Source organism: Nerophis lumbriciformis, linkage group LG18 (assembly GCF_033978685.3).
Source record: "Nerophis lumbriciformis linkage group LG18, RoL_Nlum_v2.1, whole genome shotgun sequence".
In the NCBI taxonomy this organism is placed as follows: domain Eukaryota; kingdom Metazoa; phylum Chordata; class Actinopteri; order Syngnathiformes; family Syngnathidae; genus Nerophis; species Nerophis lumbriciformis.
The window spans coordinates 24,273,188-24,288,195 of NC_084565.2; the positions used below are offsets into that span (position 1 = coordinate 24,273,188).

Here is a 15,008-nt window from a genome sequence, read left to right on the forward strand (position 1 = left end):
GCTGGCCTGCTGTGCAGTGAGACCGTATTGCTATATGAATTATATTATACATTTCCATAGTTTAGTTAGCTGAGGTATATAATGTACAGTGTATTTTGTCAACAACTGTATGTGTGTAACGTATTTCTTGTGCTGAGCAATCATAAAACGGCTGCGAAGACGCACTGTGTGAGGCTCGCAGTAATCCCGCCTCCTGGTGCCGGTTAATGCACCCCCGCCGCAGAATGCACCCCCCGACGGGAGCGCCACACCAACCAAAGCCCACACCCAAACCCTCCACGTGCAAGACAGAATCCACCCAAAAAAAGTCACTTAACAAGAAGCCAAAAAGTGCAAAAACAACAATGCTCGCGCCGGAGGAGCCGTGAACGACTGCAGGGACACAACATTAGGTACACCTGCAGACTGCAGTACGGATTTCATATTTCATTCATTCACAACTCCTCCAACACGAACGCCACTGTTCCCGCACTTATAAGTAAAGGTAAGACCATAATAAAGTTTTTTTAATTAAATGTGATTTTTTGTGTGCTACAGTTTGTATGTGTAAAGTTAAAGTTAAGTTAAAGTAGCAATGATTGTCACACACACACTAGGTGTGGTGAAATGTGTCCTCTGCATTTGACCCATCCCTTGATCACACCCTGGGAGGTGAGGGGAGCAGTGGGCAGCAGCGGCGCCGCGCCCGGGAATAATTTTTGGTGATTTAACCCCCAATTCCAACCCTTGATGCTGAGTGCCAAGCAGGGAAGAATGCTGGTATGAGCTTTTAAACATAACCCGTTAACTGCTGCCAATCTAATGGTGAATAAGATACTCTTTAGGGTTCATATGTTTGTAAATCTGACTGTGATGAAGTCAGTGCCTCACCAGCCATCAACCTCACCGCACGTCACTGTACCTTTGTCGTGCTCACTATGTTCTGTATCACTATGTAAAAAATGGACAGGGAGAGACGGCTGGAACACAGTCAGACAAAGCCAAATTGTGATTTACTAAGTTAAATATTCTAAACTAAAACACAAAATATAATCCTGAAACATGTTCCTCTCAAAATTGAATCATTTTTAAACCTTGGCGCCATCTGCTGGACCTGGTAGAGTCCCCCCCCCCTTATTAAAACTCCCCACTGCGCTCCACTCAATTGCCAGAGCCACATAAACTACAATGTCCTGTGCCAGATGGCAGCTAGTCTCAGATACTTTAATCAGTCATTTTTCTTTAAAACTTTCCAGACTGTTTATGAGCATCAAAGCCTGACCTTTGCACCGTGACCCCAGTGACAGGCCTCTTTCCTTCCATTAAATGTCAAAAACCACTGTGTGGGATCTTAGTCCTTACCTTTCCCTCACCCCAGACGGATTTCAAGGTTGTGTCACAGACCACCCAAAGAAAGAATTAGACGAGTGATCAGCAAGTAGGGTCTCCAATTTTGTGTTAGAATGTTTGTGTGTTGTTGACTAAGAGCGCATATGGCTGTACGGGTCAGGGGAAGGGGAAATGTGTACGTACATTTCCTGTATGATATGTTGCAGCGAAGCTACAAGTACTTTACTTCTCCATGGTCTAGGAGCTTTATCCAAGTTCACTTGAACACACTTATGTGAAATATTGAGTTTTATCCTAAAGCTTGCCTTTGACCCCAACACTAGAAATATACATTCTACTAGATTCTATCAACGTTGTAAAGTTAATACAATTAATACAGTAACAGGTCATATATAACAGCTCTGGCAAAAAGTCTTCCTATACTATACAATGGATGAATTGATTAACGTGGACCCCGACTTAAACAAGTTGAAAAACTTATTCGGGTGTTACCATTTAGTGGTCAATTGTACGGAATATGTACTGTACTGTGCAATCTACTAATAAAAGTTTCAATCAATCAATCAATGGTAGAAGAGTGAGGCATACTATTGGAACACTATGTTTATTATTATAGTTACAAAACTTTTGTCAATTCACTGTTCGCAAACTATGAGAAACTTCCCCCAACGTGTTTTTCCAGAGCAGTTCTAAAACAGGGGTCCCCAAACTTTTTGACTCGGGGGCCGCATTGGGTTAAAACAGTTTGGCTGGGGGCCGGGCTGTGTATATATATATATATATATATATATATATATATATATATATATATATATTTATATATATATTAAGTGTGTGGGAAAAAAATCAATTCGAATCGCTATTCTCACGTTGTGCGATTCAGAATCGATTCTCATTTTTAAAAAATCAATTTATTTTTTATTTTTTATTATTTTTAAATTTGTATTTTTTATTTTTTATTTTTTTTAAATTAATCAATCCAACAAATCAATACACAGCAATACCATAACAATGCAATCCAATTCCAAAACCAAACCCGACCCAGCAACACTCAGAACTGCAATAAACAGAGCAATTGAGAAGGGACACAAACACGACACAGAACAAACCAAAAGTAGTGAAACAAAAATTAATATTATCAACAACAGTATCAATATTAGTTACAATTTCAACATAGCAGTGATTAAAAATCCCTCATTGACATTATCATTAGACATTTATAAAAATAAAATAAAAAATAACAATAGTGTCACAGTGGCTTACACTTGCATCGCATCTCATAAGCTTGACAACACACTGTGTCCAATATTTTAACAAAGATGAAATAAGTCATATTTTTGGTTCATTTAATAGTTAAAACAAATGTACATGATTGCAATCAGTTGATAAAACGTTGTCCTTTACAATTATAAAAGCTTTTTACAAAAATCTACTACTCTGCTTGCATGTCAGCAGACTGGGGTAGATCCTGCTGAAATCCTATGTATTGAATGAATAGAGAATCGTTTTGAATCGGGAAAATATCGTTTTTGAATCGAGAATCGCGTTGAATCGAAAAAAAAAAATCGATTTTGAATCGAATCGTGACCCCAAGAATCGATATTGAATTGAATCGTGGGACACCCAAAGATTCACAGCCCTAATATATATATATATATATATATATATATATATATATATATATATGCCAAGTATGAAATTCGGAACCAATTTAAAAGCGATTAATGAGGAACAACTGTAATCACTTTTTGCTAATTATCAAATTCCCGCCATTTTTGGATGTAAGCCATAATTAAATTTCAAGATGGAATTCAAATTTTAATATATGGAGGTATCCGCTGATGTCGTACTTGGGAAAAACACAAACGGGCAAATTCCAAACAGCTCGTTCAGACAAATTAAGGAAAGCAACATTTTTTAAAATGAGAAATGGTTGAGAAATGTTGTTCTTAAACAATTTGCTCACGTATTTGTTCACAAAGTGGTGACCCTTGCCCCATCCTTGTTTCAAGATTCAAGATTCAAGATGCTTTATTATTGTCCATTCTTTAACATGTACAAGACATATAAGAACTGAAATTTCATTTTCGGCCCAGTCCCACTAAGAGCAGACATACGTTATAGGGGGACAAGACGGGACCGCCAATGAGTCAGCCACTTACAGCGCTCCTTAAAAATGCTTGTGAATGACTGAGCATTTCATGGAAGCTACTTTTAGACTTAGACAAACTTTAAGGATCCACAAGGGAATACCCAATATCTTCACCTTGCCTCCATGGTTTTGATTTCAAATTTTTGGGACCTATGAAGAGCTCAAATGCACAAAAGAATGTACAAACAGGTAGGAAATGTCGGTTTTGCATAACAGGTCTCCTTTAAGTCGCCATTTAATTTTCGCACTGTCCCCCTCCATATCTTCATCAGCATCATACTGCACAACCCATTTTATCATCATCGTTTATTATGGGAAGACTCAGGACACGGCTGGCCTGGGAACGCCTCAGGATCCCCCTGAAGGAACTGGACGAAGTGGCTGGGGAGAGGGAAGTCTGGGTTTCCCTACTTAGGCTGCCGCCCCCGCGACCCGACCTTGGATAAGCGGAAGAAATTTGATGCATGGATGGATGGATGGATCGTTTATTATCATTTATTTGTGCCGACTCCATCGTTTAAAAGGCTTTTTTTTAAGTGTGTAAGGCATATTTTAGGTATTTCCCTTGGATTGCGCTTCTTATCTTATTAGCTTCCTTTGACAAGATAATTTAAAGAGACAAGTATGATAAATGTCGATAAATCTAGTCAAATTACTGCAACAGTCAAATTATTGCAAATGTTGATCCCAAATCAGAGAAGTCAAAAATTTCAAGTTTTGGAGAGGTAGGAGCGAGACAGCCAACTATAACGAGGCGCTTCAAAGAATCCAGGCTTTATTGGAGTGTAAAAATGAAACATTTGTATGGGCATCTCAATTACTTGCTTGTATTTTCTATTCACAGGTGGACTCGGAATGTAATTGCCACGAAAAGCAGGGATCTACAGTCGTGGTCAAAAGTTTACTTACACTTGTAAAGAACATATTGTCATGGCTGTCTTGAGTTTCCAATCATTTCTACAACTCTTATTTTTTGTGATAGAGTGATTGGAGCACATACTTGTTGGTGACAAAAAACATTCATGAAGTTTGGTGTTTTTATGAATTTATTATGGGTCTACTGAAAATGTGACCAAATCTGCTGGGTCAAAGGTATACATACAGCAATGTTAATATTTGCTTACATGTTCCTTGGCAAGTTTCACTGCAATAAGGCGCTTTTGGTAGCCATCCACAAGCTTCTGGTTGAATTTTTGACGACTCCTCTTGACAAAATTGGTGCAGTTCAGCTAAATTTGTTGCTTTTCTGATATGGACTTGTTTCTTCAGCATTGTCCACACGTTTAAGTCAGGACTTTGGGAAGGCCATTCTAAAACCTTCATTCTAGCCTGATTTAGCCATTCCTTTACCACTTTTGACGTGTGTTTGGGGTCGTTGTCCTGTTGGAACACCCAACTGCGCCCAAGACCCAACCTCCGGGCTGATGATTTTAGGTTGTCCTGAAGAATTTGGAGGTAATCCTCCTTTTTCATTGTCCCATTTACTCTCTGTAAAGCACCAGTTCCATTGGCAGAAAAACAGGCCCAGAGCATAATACTACCACCGCCTTGCTTGACGGTAGGAATGGTGTTCCTTGGATTAAAGGCTTCACCTTTTCTCCTCCATACATATTGCTGGGTATTGTGACCAAACAGCTACATTTTTGTTTAATCTGACATCACATGGACAAAGATGAGACCTTCTGGAGGAAAGTTCTGTGGTCAGATGAAACAAAAATTGAGCTTGTGGATGGCTACCAAAAGGACCTTATTTCGGTGAAACCTGTAACCAAAAATTAACATTGCTGTATGTATACTTTTGACCCAGCAGATTTGGTCACATTTTCAGTAGACCCATAATAAATTCATAAAAGAACCAAACTTCATGAATGTTTTTTGTCACCAACAAGTATGTGCTCCAATCACTCTATCACAAAAAATAAGAGTTGTAGAAATTATTGGAAACTCAAGACAGCCATGACATTATGTTCTTTACAAGTGTATGTAAACTTTTGACCACGACTGTAAGTGAACATAATGTTGCCGCTGAATAAAGCACTTCACAGAAAATGGGAATATTAGCATATCTGAACATTACTCTCATCTCTGCCCTCTGTCTCTCCTCCAAAGGGGCTACTTGGTGGCTGCTGCCTCTGTCTTTCGGGCGGGAGTGGAAGAGAGCATCAGCGTGACCATCTTCAATGCGAAGGCGGAAACGCGCGTGCAGGTGCAGCTTTCCGTGAAGGGACAGACGGTGGCGCACAGTCATGGCTCCGTGCTCGGCGAGTACCCGTTGACACATTGCACACGAATATATGCATTTGTAAGGATTGGATTTTAATCTACTACTCTTTTCTTTTGTGTTTTAGACAAAGGCACCATCAAGCTGAAGGTGAGTTGACATACAGAGATAAACAAAGTGCCTGTTTAAGCTGCACTGTAGCAATAGCCTTGTAACTTTACTGTTAACTTCAAAAGTTACAATTAGTTTAGTGTTGTATTTAGGGCTGTCAAAATTAATGCTTGAACTCATGTGATCATAAAACATTTTTGCATTAAAAGGCCCCTCTAATAGTGGCACTTATTTCTTAATTATGGACGTAAAATTGATGTCTACAGCCTAGGTAAAATTCCCCCAAAATGGACACAGTACTGATTTTAAGCTTATTTTCTAACGAGTTTGAACACATTTTGGAACGTCCACTTTTAGCTCCAAAATGTGGGCGGGCCTGCATCAGCTTGCTGACGCCACCTGCAGAAGACCCGGGGCAATTTCTTATCGTGCAGTATGTGTTTCGGTAGCATCTTCAGCCCGAATAATACATTTGGCACAGAATTTTACAGAATTATTAAATTTTGCTTGCCAGATGTATTGTTGCAGGTTGTAGCAATACCACAAACCCCGTTTCCATATGAGTTGGGAAATTGTGTTGGATGTAAATATAAACGGAATACAATGATTTGCAAATCCTTTTCAAACCATATTCAATTGAATGCACTACAAAGACAAGATATTTGATGTTCAAACTCATAAACTATATATATTTTTGCAAATAATAATTAACTTAGAATTTCATGGCTGCAACACGTGCCAAAGTAGTTGGGAAAGGGCATGTTCACCAATGTGTTACATGGCCTTTCCTTTTAACAACACTCAGTAAACGTTTGGGAACTGAGGAGACACATTTTTTTAAGCTTCTCAGCTGGAATTCTTTCCCATTCTTGCTTGATGTACAGCTTAAGTTGTTCAACAGTCCGGGGGTCTCCGTTGTGGTATTTTAGGCTTCATAATGCGCCACACATTTTCAATGGGAGACAGGTCTGGACTACAGGCAGGCCAGTCTAGTACCCGCACTCTTTTACTATGAAGCCACGTTGATGTAACACGTGGCTTGGCATTGTCTTGCTGAAATAAGCAGGGGCGTCCATGGTAACGTTGCTTGGATGGCAACATATGTTGCTCCAAAACCTGTATGTACCTTTCAGCATTAATGGCGCCTTCACAGATGTGTAAGTTACCCATGTCTTGGGCAATAATACACCCCCATACCATCACAGATGCTGGCTTTTCAACTTTGCGCCTAGAACAATCCGGATGGTTCTTTTCCTCTTTGGTCCGGAGAACACGACGTCTCCAAAAATAATTTGAAACGTGGACTCGTCAGACCACAGAACACTTTTCCACTTTGTATCAGTCCATCTTAGATGAGCTCAGGCCCAGTGAACCCGACGGCGTTTCTGGGTGTTGTTGATAAACGGTTTTCGCCTTGCATAGGAGAGTTTTAACTTGCACTTACAGATGTAGCGACCAACTGTAGTTACTGACAGTGGGTTTCTGAAGTGTTCCTGAGCCCATGTGGTGATATCCTTTACACACTGATGTCGCTTGTTGATGCAGTACAGCCTGAGGGATCGAAGGTCACGGGCTTAGCTGCTTACGTGCAGTGATTTCTCCAGATTCTCTGAACCCTTTGATGATATTACGGACCATAGATGGTGAAATTCCTAAATTCCTTGCAATAGCTGGTTGAGAAAGGTTTTTCTTAAACTGTTCAACAATTTGCTCACGCATTTGTTGACAAAGTGGTGACCCTCGCCCCATCCTTGTATGTGAATGACTGAGCATTTCATGGAATCTACTTTTATACCCAATCATGGCACCCACCTGTTCCCCATGTGCCTGTTCACCTGTGGGATGTTCCAAATAAGTGTTTGATGAGCATTCTTCAACTTTATCAGTATTTATTGCCATCTTTCCCAACTTCTTTGTCACGTGTTGCTGGCATCAAATTCTAAAGTTAATGATTATTTGCAAAAAAAAAAAAAAAAAAAAATGTTTATCAGTTTGAACATCAAATATGTTGTCTTTGTAGCATATTCAACTGAATATGGGTTGAAAATGATTTGCAAATCATTGTATTCTGTTTATATTTACATCTAACACAATTTCCCAACTCATATGGAAACGGGGTTTGTATGAAATGCACTTCTACACCAGTGCAAACCACAGCCACAATAATGAAAACATTGTTTAAACGGCACAGAGTCATGTTCGATTGCGTCACCATAACAACCTACAATAAACATGTCATCCTTCCCCAATTGACCTAATTTGCTCTTAGTAAATACAGCCCTTATCCTGTGTGTGTGTGTGTGTGTGTGTGTGTGTGTGTGTGTGTGTGTGTGTGTGTGTGTGTGTGTGTGTGTGTGTGTGTGTGTGTGTGTGTGTGTGTGTGTGTGTGTGTGTGTGTGTGTGTGCCATCAGGTTCCCTCTGGACTGAGAGGCCAGGCCCACCTGAAGCTGTGGGGGAACCGTCACCTCACAGAGGGAGGCTACATCTTCCACAACTTCACCACCGTCACAGTAGAAAGCAAAGGCACAGCTGTGTTCATCCAGACGGACAAGCCTGTCTACAAACCCAAACACAAAGGTTCCCCTCAACAGTTCATCAACATGAATACGATTTTTAAGTTTTTAAATTTGTTTTGCCTTTTGGGTAGAAACCAGTCACTGTAAATATATTAAAAAAAACATGCAGTCAAGTGCATGGACTAAAGTAGTAAATGCAGTAGAGCCTCTTAACGTTTAATGTCACAGTAGTCGTCGTATAATTCGGAATTCACAGGAAAGAACATAGCTGTGGAAGCTCTCTTCCAGTGGGTCCTCCTGACCACCAAGCATCTCAAGGCGAGCCCGTTTCATTTGTATAAAGACAGTTTTTATTCTCACGCAACCATGTAGGGATTGCTTTCCAGCAATATATTCTTGGACTTTTCAGTCTGGCGTGTCTCTGTACGTGTGTCTTTCTCTGCCTCCCACTCCAACAACGTCCCTCCTCCTGGCTGCTGCTTTTACAGAGCGACAGGTGATTAGATAACAAGGCCCAGGTGGGCCATCTACGCACCTGTCGCTGACTTCGAGGCCGGTCCTGGCACACCCCGCCTCGCTGCAGGTCCGCAGGCCACGCCCCCCTCCACAATAGCTAGGGGAACATTATCACAATTTCAGAAGGGTTAAAACCATTAAAAATCAGTTCCCAGTGGCTTATTTTATTTTTCGAAGTTTTTTTCAAAATTTTACCCATCACGCAATATCCCTAAAAAAAGCTTCAAAGTGCCTGATTTTAACCATCGTTATATACACCCGTCCATTTTCCTGTGACGTCACATAGTGATGCCGATACAAACAAACATGGCGCATAGAACAGCAAGCTATAGCGACATTAGCTCGGATTCAGACTCGGATTTCAGCGGCTTAAGCGATTCAACAGATTACGCATGTATTGAAACGGATGGTTGTAGTGTGGAGGCAGGTAGCGAAAACGAAATTGAAGAAGAAACTGAAGCTATTGAGCCATATCGGTTTGAACCTTATGCAAGCGAAACCGACGAAAACGACACGACAGCCAGCGACACGGGAGAAAGCGAGGACAAATTTGGCGATCGCCTTCTAACCAACGATTGGTATGTGTTTGTTCGGCATTAAAGGAAACAAACAACTATGAACTAGGTTTACAGCATATGAAATACATTTGGCAACAACATGCACTTTGAGAGTGCAGACAGCCCAGTTTTCATCAATTGATATATTCTGTAGACATACCCTCATCCGCTCTCTTTTCCTGAAAGCTGATCTGTCCAGTTTTGGAGTTGATGTCAGCAGGCCAGGGAAGCTAGGGTTGATATTCTTCTCTTGATCATCTTCGGTGGCATAAGGGACGGTGTGAGCCAAGACATCCAGGGGGTTTAGCTCGCTCGTCTGCGGCAACAAACTGCCGCCATTGCTTGCCGTGCTACCTACCGAGGTCCTTTGTCCCTAAATTGCTCACACACTCCGGCAGATTCAATGGGGGTCTGGCGGCAGATTTCTTTGACTTTATCGTTGGAAATGCATCTGCTTTGAGTGTCGCAGGATATCCACACATTCTTGCCATCTCTGTCGTAGCATAGCTTTCGTCGGTAAAGTGTGCGGAACAAACGTCCAATTTCTTGCCACTTTCGCATCTTTGGGCCACTGGTGCAACTTGAATCCGTCCCTGTTCGTGTTGTTACACCCTCCGACAACACACCGACGAGGCATGATGTCTCCAAGGTACGGAAAACAGTCGAAAAAACGGAAAATAACAGAGCTGATTTGACTCGGTGTTTGTAATGTGTTTGAGAAAATGGCGGATTGCTTCCCGATGTGACGAATAATAGAAAGGCGTTTAATTCGCCAAAATTCACCCATTTAGAGTTCGGAAATCGGTTAAAAAAATATATGGTCTTTTTTCTGCAACTTCAAGGTATATATTGACGCTTACATAGGTCTGGTGATAATGTTCCCCTTTAAGTAGCACAAAACATCAGAGGTCAAACTGCAATTACATCTTGTAAGACTTCAGCTCAATCAGCATCTTCATAAGTGTGGTTTTGATTTTGAATTTTTAGTGACAGAGAAGTACACGTTTCTCTGTCATGGCTGCTCAGTAAAACATGGCTAAGTCAACAATAAGCTGATAATAATTTAACGGATGTTTCTGACACCCCCGCACTCTCGCAGTTCGCCTCACCAGCTCTATTAAGGAAGGCAGCGGCACTTATCTCTGTGCAGGCTGCTCAGTACAATAGGTTATATTTACCTGACGTCACTTTTCTCTCATTAACTGTGCAAAGCTTGAAGTGGTTGACCAGCGAGCGAAAAAAAAAATGCCCTGTTTGCATTGTTTTTGGCTGTTGTAACCGTTCAAATCGCGAAAAGGATAAAAGTTTCTTCAGAGTTCCTCAAGAGGTAATAAAGAAGGGTGAAAGATGTCGAGATTTTCTGAAAGACACAGACAAAAGTGGAACGCACTTCAGTCCAAGAAGGGAGAGTCGAACAACGCACAAGTTTGTAGTGATCTATTTGTTTGACATACTTTTAACGTGAAGTATTTCCCATTTAAGTATTATCTTGCTATTTTTTGTATTTTATCTTGTTTCTGAGTTTTTAAAACGCATTTTGCTACGAGTGTTTTGTAAAGCGAGTCTAAACAAAAAGAAAACAAATGTGAGCAAAACCTAGAAGAGTTAAGCTTTTACCAAAATCAGCAATCATATATGAAGCTTTCAGCACATAAGCAATGTTGGCATCTATAGTTATGTTTTGATTAAGACGCGTAAACACGCATACTCGTAACGGCGCGTGCAACAACAACAAGGCAACAAACATGGCTGTAGACGCCAAGTTAAATCCTGAAATGAAACCTTACTGAGCAAAACCGATGCATGATTTATCCGGGACAGTCTTGATATCTATGTCCTTCACCGAGCCACACTCAAATAAGTTGTAGACCTCCATGCTTTTCCAAGTTTAGACTTAGACAAACTTTATTGATCCACAAGGGGAATTGTTCCACACAGTAGCTCAGTTACAAAGGATGGAAAGGATAATACAGGTATAAAGTAGACTGAAAATGTATCATAGTAGCAATATAAAATATAACATATATGTAATATTTACATTTATATACAGTACAGTATTTTTCGGAGTATAAGTCGCTCCGGAGTATAAGTCGCACCTGCCGAAAATGCATAATAAGGAAGGAAAAAACATATATAAGTCGCACTGGAGTATAAGTCGCATTTTTGGGGGAAATTTATTTGATAAAACCCAACACCAAGAATAGACATTTGAAAGGCAATTTAAAATAAATAAAGAATAGTGAACAGGCTGAATAAGTGTACGTTATATGAGGCATAAATAACCAACTGAGAACGTGCCTGGTATGTTAACGTAACATATTATGGTAAGAGTCATTCAAATAACTATAACATATAGAACATGCTATACGTTTACCAAACAATCTGTCACTCCTAATCGCTAAATCCCATGAAATCTTCTACGTCTAGTCTCTTACGTGAATGAGCTAAATAATATTATTTGATATTTTACGGTAATGTTTTAATAATTTCACACATAAGTCGCTCCTGAGTATAAGTCGCACCCCCGGCCAAACTATGAAAAAAAACTGCGTCTTATAGTCCGAAAAATACGGTATATAATATATACTGATATATTACATTATTGTATTATATGTTTATATAATATATACAGTATATAAAAAATCCCAATTACCATGTACAATATTACAGAAAATATACATTATAAACAAAGAGAGGTAACTAACATAGAAGCGGTCAGGTAATAGACAGATATCATCTATTGCTGTATGGCGAGTTATTTTACAGCTGGATGGAGTGCGGAATGAAGGAGTTCTTGAATCGAACATTGTGTGAACCAAGCTGAAGGAGCCTGTTGGAGTATGAGCTCCGCTGTCCCTCAATTGTCTGGTGGAGTGGGTGGCCAGGATTGTCCATAATGGCGAGCAGTTTGTCCAGTGTCCTCCTGTCCCTCACTGACACAAACGGCTCCAACTGCGTGCCAATGGTTTGGCCGGATTTCCTGATCAGTTTGTCAATCCGGTTTAAGTCCCTTTTGCTGGTGCTGCTCCCCCAACAAGCCACTGCAAAGTACAGGGCTCTGGCCACAACTGAATGAAAAAAGGACTCCAATAGCTTGCTGCACACATTAAAGGACCTAAGCTTCCTCAGGAAAAAGAGTCTGCTCATGCCCTTCTTGTATACAGCTTTGCTGTATACTATTGTCTTTCCAGTTTCCATCTGTTTAGTCGTGTAGAATGGTGTCTGTGGCACTGTAGTTCGATATGTCTGAGAACGCGGCCGACGTCTAATCCTTGATATCACTCGACAAATCTTTTTTTGATTAAGTACAGGGATCTATTCCTCTGCATAATTTGAATTGTTGCTTGTATCTGCTTTTAGTGGCAAAATCTAGGCCCCTTGCATAATGAGATATTTTGCACTATGTAGCCATGTTGGTTTGGTGGCGCACCACTTTGTTTACTTCCGTTCAAAAGTCACGTGACTCAATACAAACTATATGTAAATAACATATCAAATATTCAAACAGTTAATAGGATTTTTGATTATTTGTTTTTCTGTGTCTTTCTCAGTGCTCATCAATGTCTACACAGTGACACCTGACTTGAGGCCTGTTAACGACAAGGTATTGTTCACTTCTTGTAAGCAGCCATTTAATTTTAATCCAAACTACATTCGTCCCTCGCTAAATTTTGCTTTATAAATTTCAGCTTCACCACATCACTGATTTTCTTTATTTTAAAGCATTTTCCCCTAAATAAAGCATTTCAGAGCATAGAAATAGCTAAGTGAAGCAACATATCAATACTACAGTAGTATTGGCCACTGAAGGAGACCAAACCAATTATAGCGTGCTGTTCAGTATTGTGGCCACTGATTGGCTAAGCCTCCGGAATCATATATTGGAATACATTTATTTTATGTATCTATTCTATTTACAATTAACGATTCCTACTTCACAGAAAGTAATGTATTGCGGTCATAAGCGACGACTGTATCTACTTCCCACTATCTAAAAATATTGTTGAAAATATATTCTTCAAAAAGTAGACTTTGTTTTACTAGAGTCCATGATACTTACCTTGAAGAAAACAAGTGTGGGCGTAAACTCAAGACGTTAATAAATAAAATAATTTTTCTTGAAATTAAAAACGGTTCTCTAAAAGGAAAATGTTTTACTTTTTTAAGGAAAAAACTGTTCTCATTTTATGAAATTAATGAAATCTGATTTTTCCGATTTTTTAAAAATATTTTTGTATTTGTGTATTACATGATTGAACTGTTTACAGTGTTTTTTGAAAAATTTTGTAATCTCACAACTATTTATTTTCTTGTGAATAATTTATAAATTTACAAGAATAAAGTCATTTTTCTTCTAATTATAAGAATAAAGTCGACTTTCAATAGGTTAAAATAATAGTATCAGCAATTGCTCAAGTAATAAATTGCTGCTTTGTAGTCTTCATACTGCTTTGTTCTCATATTACAGTTAAAAAATGTATTCTTATAACTTTTTATTCTATTAGTATATTGTTATAAAATTAGGTATTTTCGTCGAGTGCGATTACCGTATTTTTCGGAGTATAAGTCGCACCGGAGTATAAGTCGCACCTGCCGAAAATGCCTAATAAAGAAGGAAAAAAACATATATAAATCGCACTGGAGCCCGGCCAAACTATGAAAAAAAACTGCGACTTATAGTCCGAAAAATACAGTACAAGTAGTGACTGGGTGTATAGAAATGTACAGTACATTGCTTACAAAGGCTGTTTTTTTTTCTCTCTCTTCTTTCTTTTTTTCCCCAACTTTTTTCAGGTTGAGGCGTATATTTTGGTGAGTGGAGTTAGGTGGGATCAACCTGGGATTGGCACCAGGGTTCACGCATCCTATCATACGCGAGAGGAGGGTGGGGTTGTGGAGTGAAAACAGGGACGCTCTCTGGAAGAGTGCAAGGATAAACACGCACCGTGAAATAGACTCTCTTCACCTCCCCCATGGACAAAGTGCATCAGCCTCTCCTTATATGAAACATTCTGCTTGAAGATAATAATGCCTTGTTTTGATTGCCACATTTAGTGTGATGCAGTGCAGTTCTACATACTACTCAGAGACTGAGTAGTATGTATATTATATAATATATAAATGCATTTTTGTATTGGATTTTATTAGTTTGTGCAAGCATGTGTACCTAATGTTGTGGCTTGCCATTTACTAGGAGCCGATGTGTCCTTCCCCTCAGGAAAATATTTTGATAATGCTCTGAGAGAAAAAGCAGAGCTGCACTGTCACACCAATCAGGTATTTCTTATATATGATGTATGGATGTTGTCCTTTAGGATCCAAGGGGATCCAGGATGGTGCAGTGGAAGGGTCTTCAATCTATCTGTTGTGGTGAGCCATTTTTTTTTTTTTATATTTTGCTATCATTTCCACACAACATCAATGTTTAAGTGCAAGACTTGTCTTTCCGTTATCCTCTTTTGCATTGTAATTCTTTTCTAAACCAGAATACTCTTCCATAGGGGTGATGTTTGATAAGAAATTATCGAGTTCGAGCCTATTATCGAACCGATTCCTTATCGATTCTCTTATCGAGTCCAGATAGGTTGTTGTATATGGAAGAAAA

The 15,008-nt window shown here is 39.5% G+C and overlaps 1 protein-coding gene across 2 annotated transcripts in view; it reads left to right on the plus strand.

Annotated features, from left to right (window-relative positions):
* cpamd8 (C3 and PZP like alpha-2-macroglobulin domain containing 8) overlaps positions 1-15,008 on the plus strand; it is a 139,367-nt gene that overhangs the window by 21,197 nt on the left and 103,162 nt on the right. Inside the window, exons 2-7 of one of the 2 annotated variants that reach the window (XM_061977879.1) lie at positions 5,591-5,742; positions 5,830-5,852; positions 8,226-8,391; positions 12,955-13,007; positions 14,198-14,215; positions 14,719-14,773. In XM_061977879.1, the coding sequence (XP_061833863.1) occupies positions 5,591-5,742; positions 5,830-5,852; positions 8,226-8,391; positions 12,955-13,007; positions 14,198-14,215; positions 14,719-14,773 (467 nt within the window). The remainder of the gene's footprint in view (positions 1-5,590; positions 5,743-5,829; positions 5,853-8,225; positions 8,392-12,954; positions 13,008-14,197; positions 14,216-14,718; positions 14,774-15,008) is intronic. The other variant, XM_061977880.1, reaches the window with a different exon arrangement.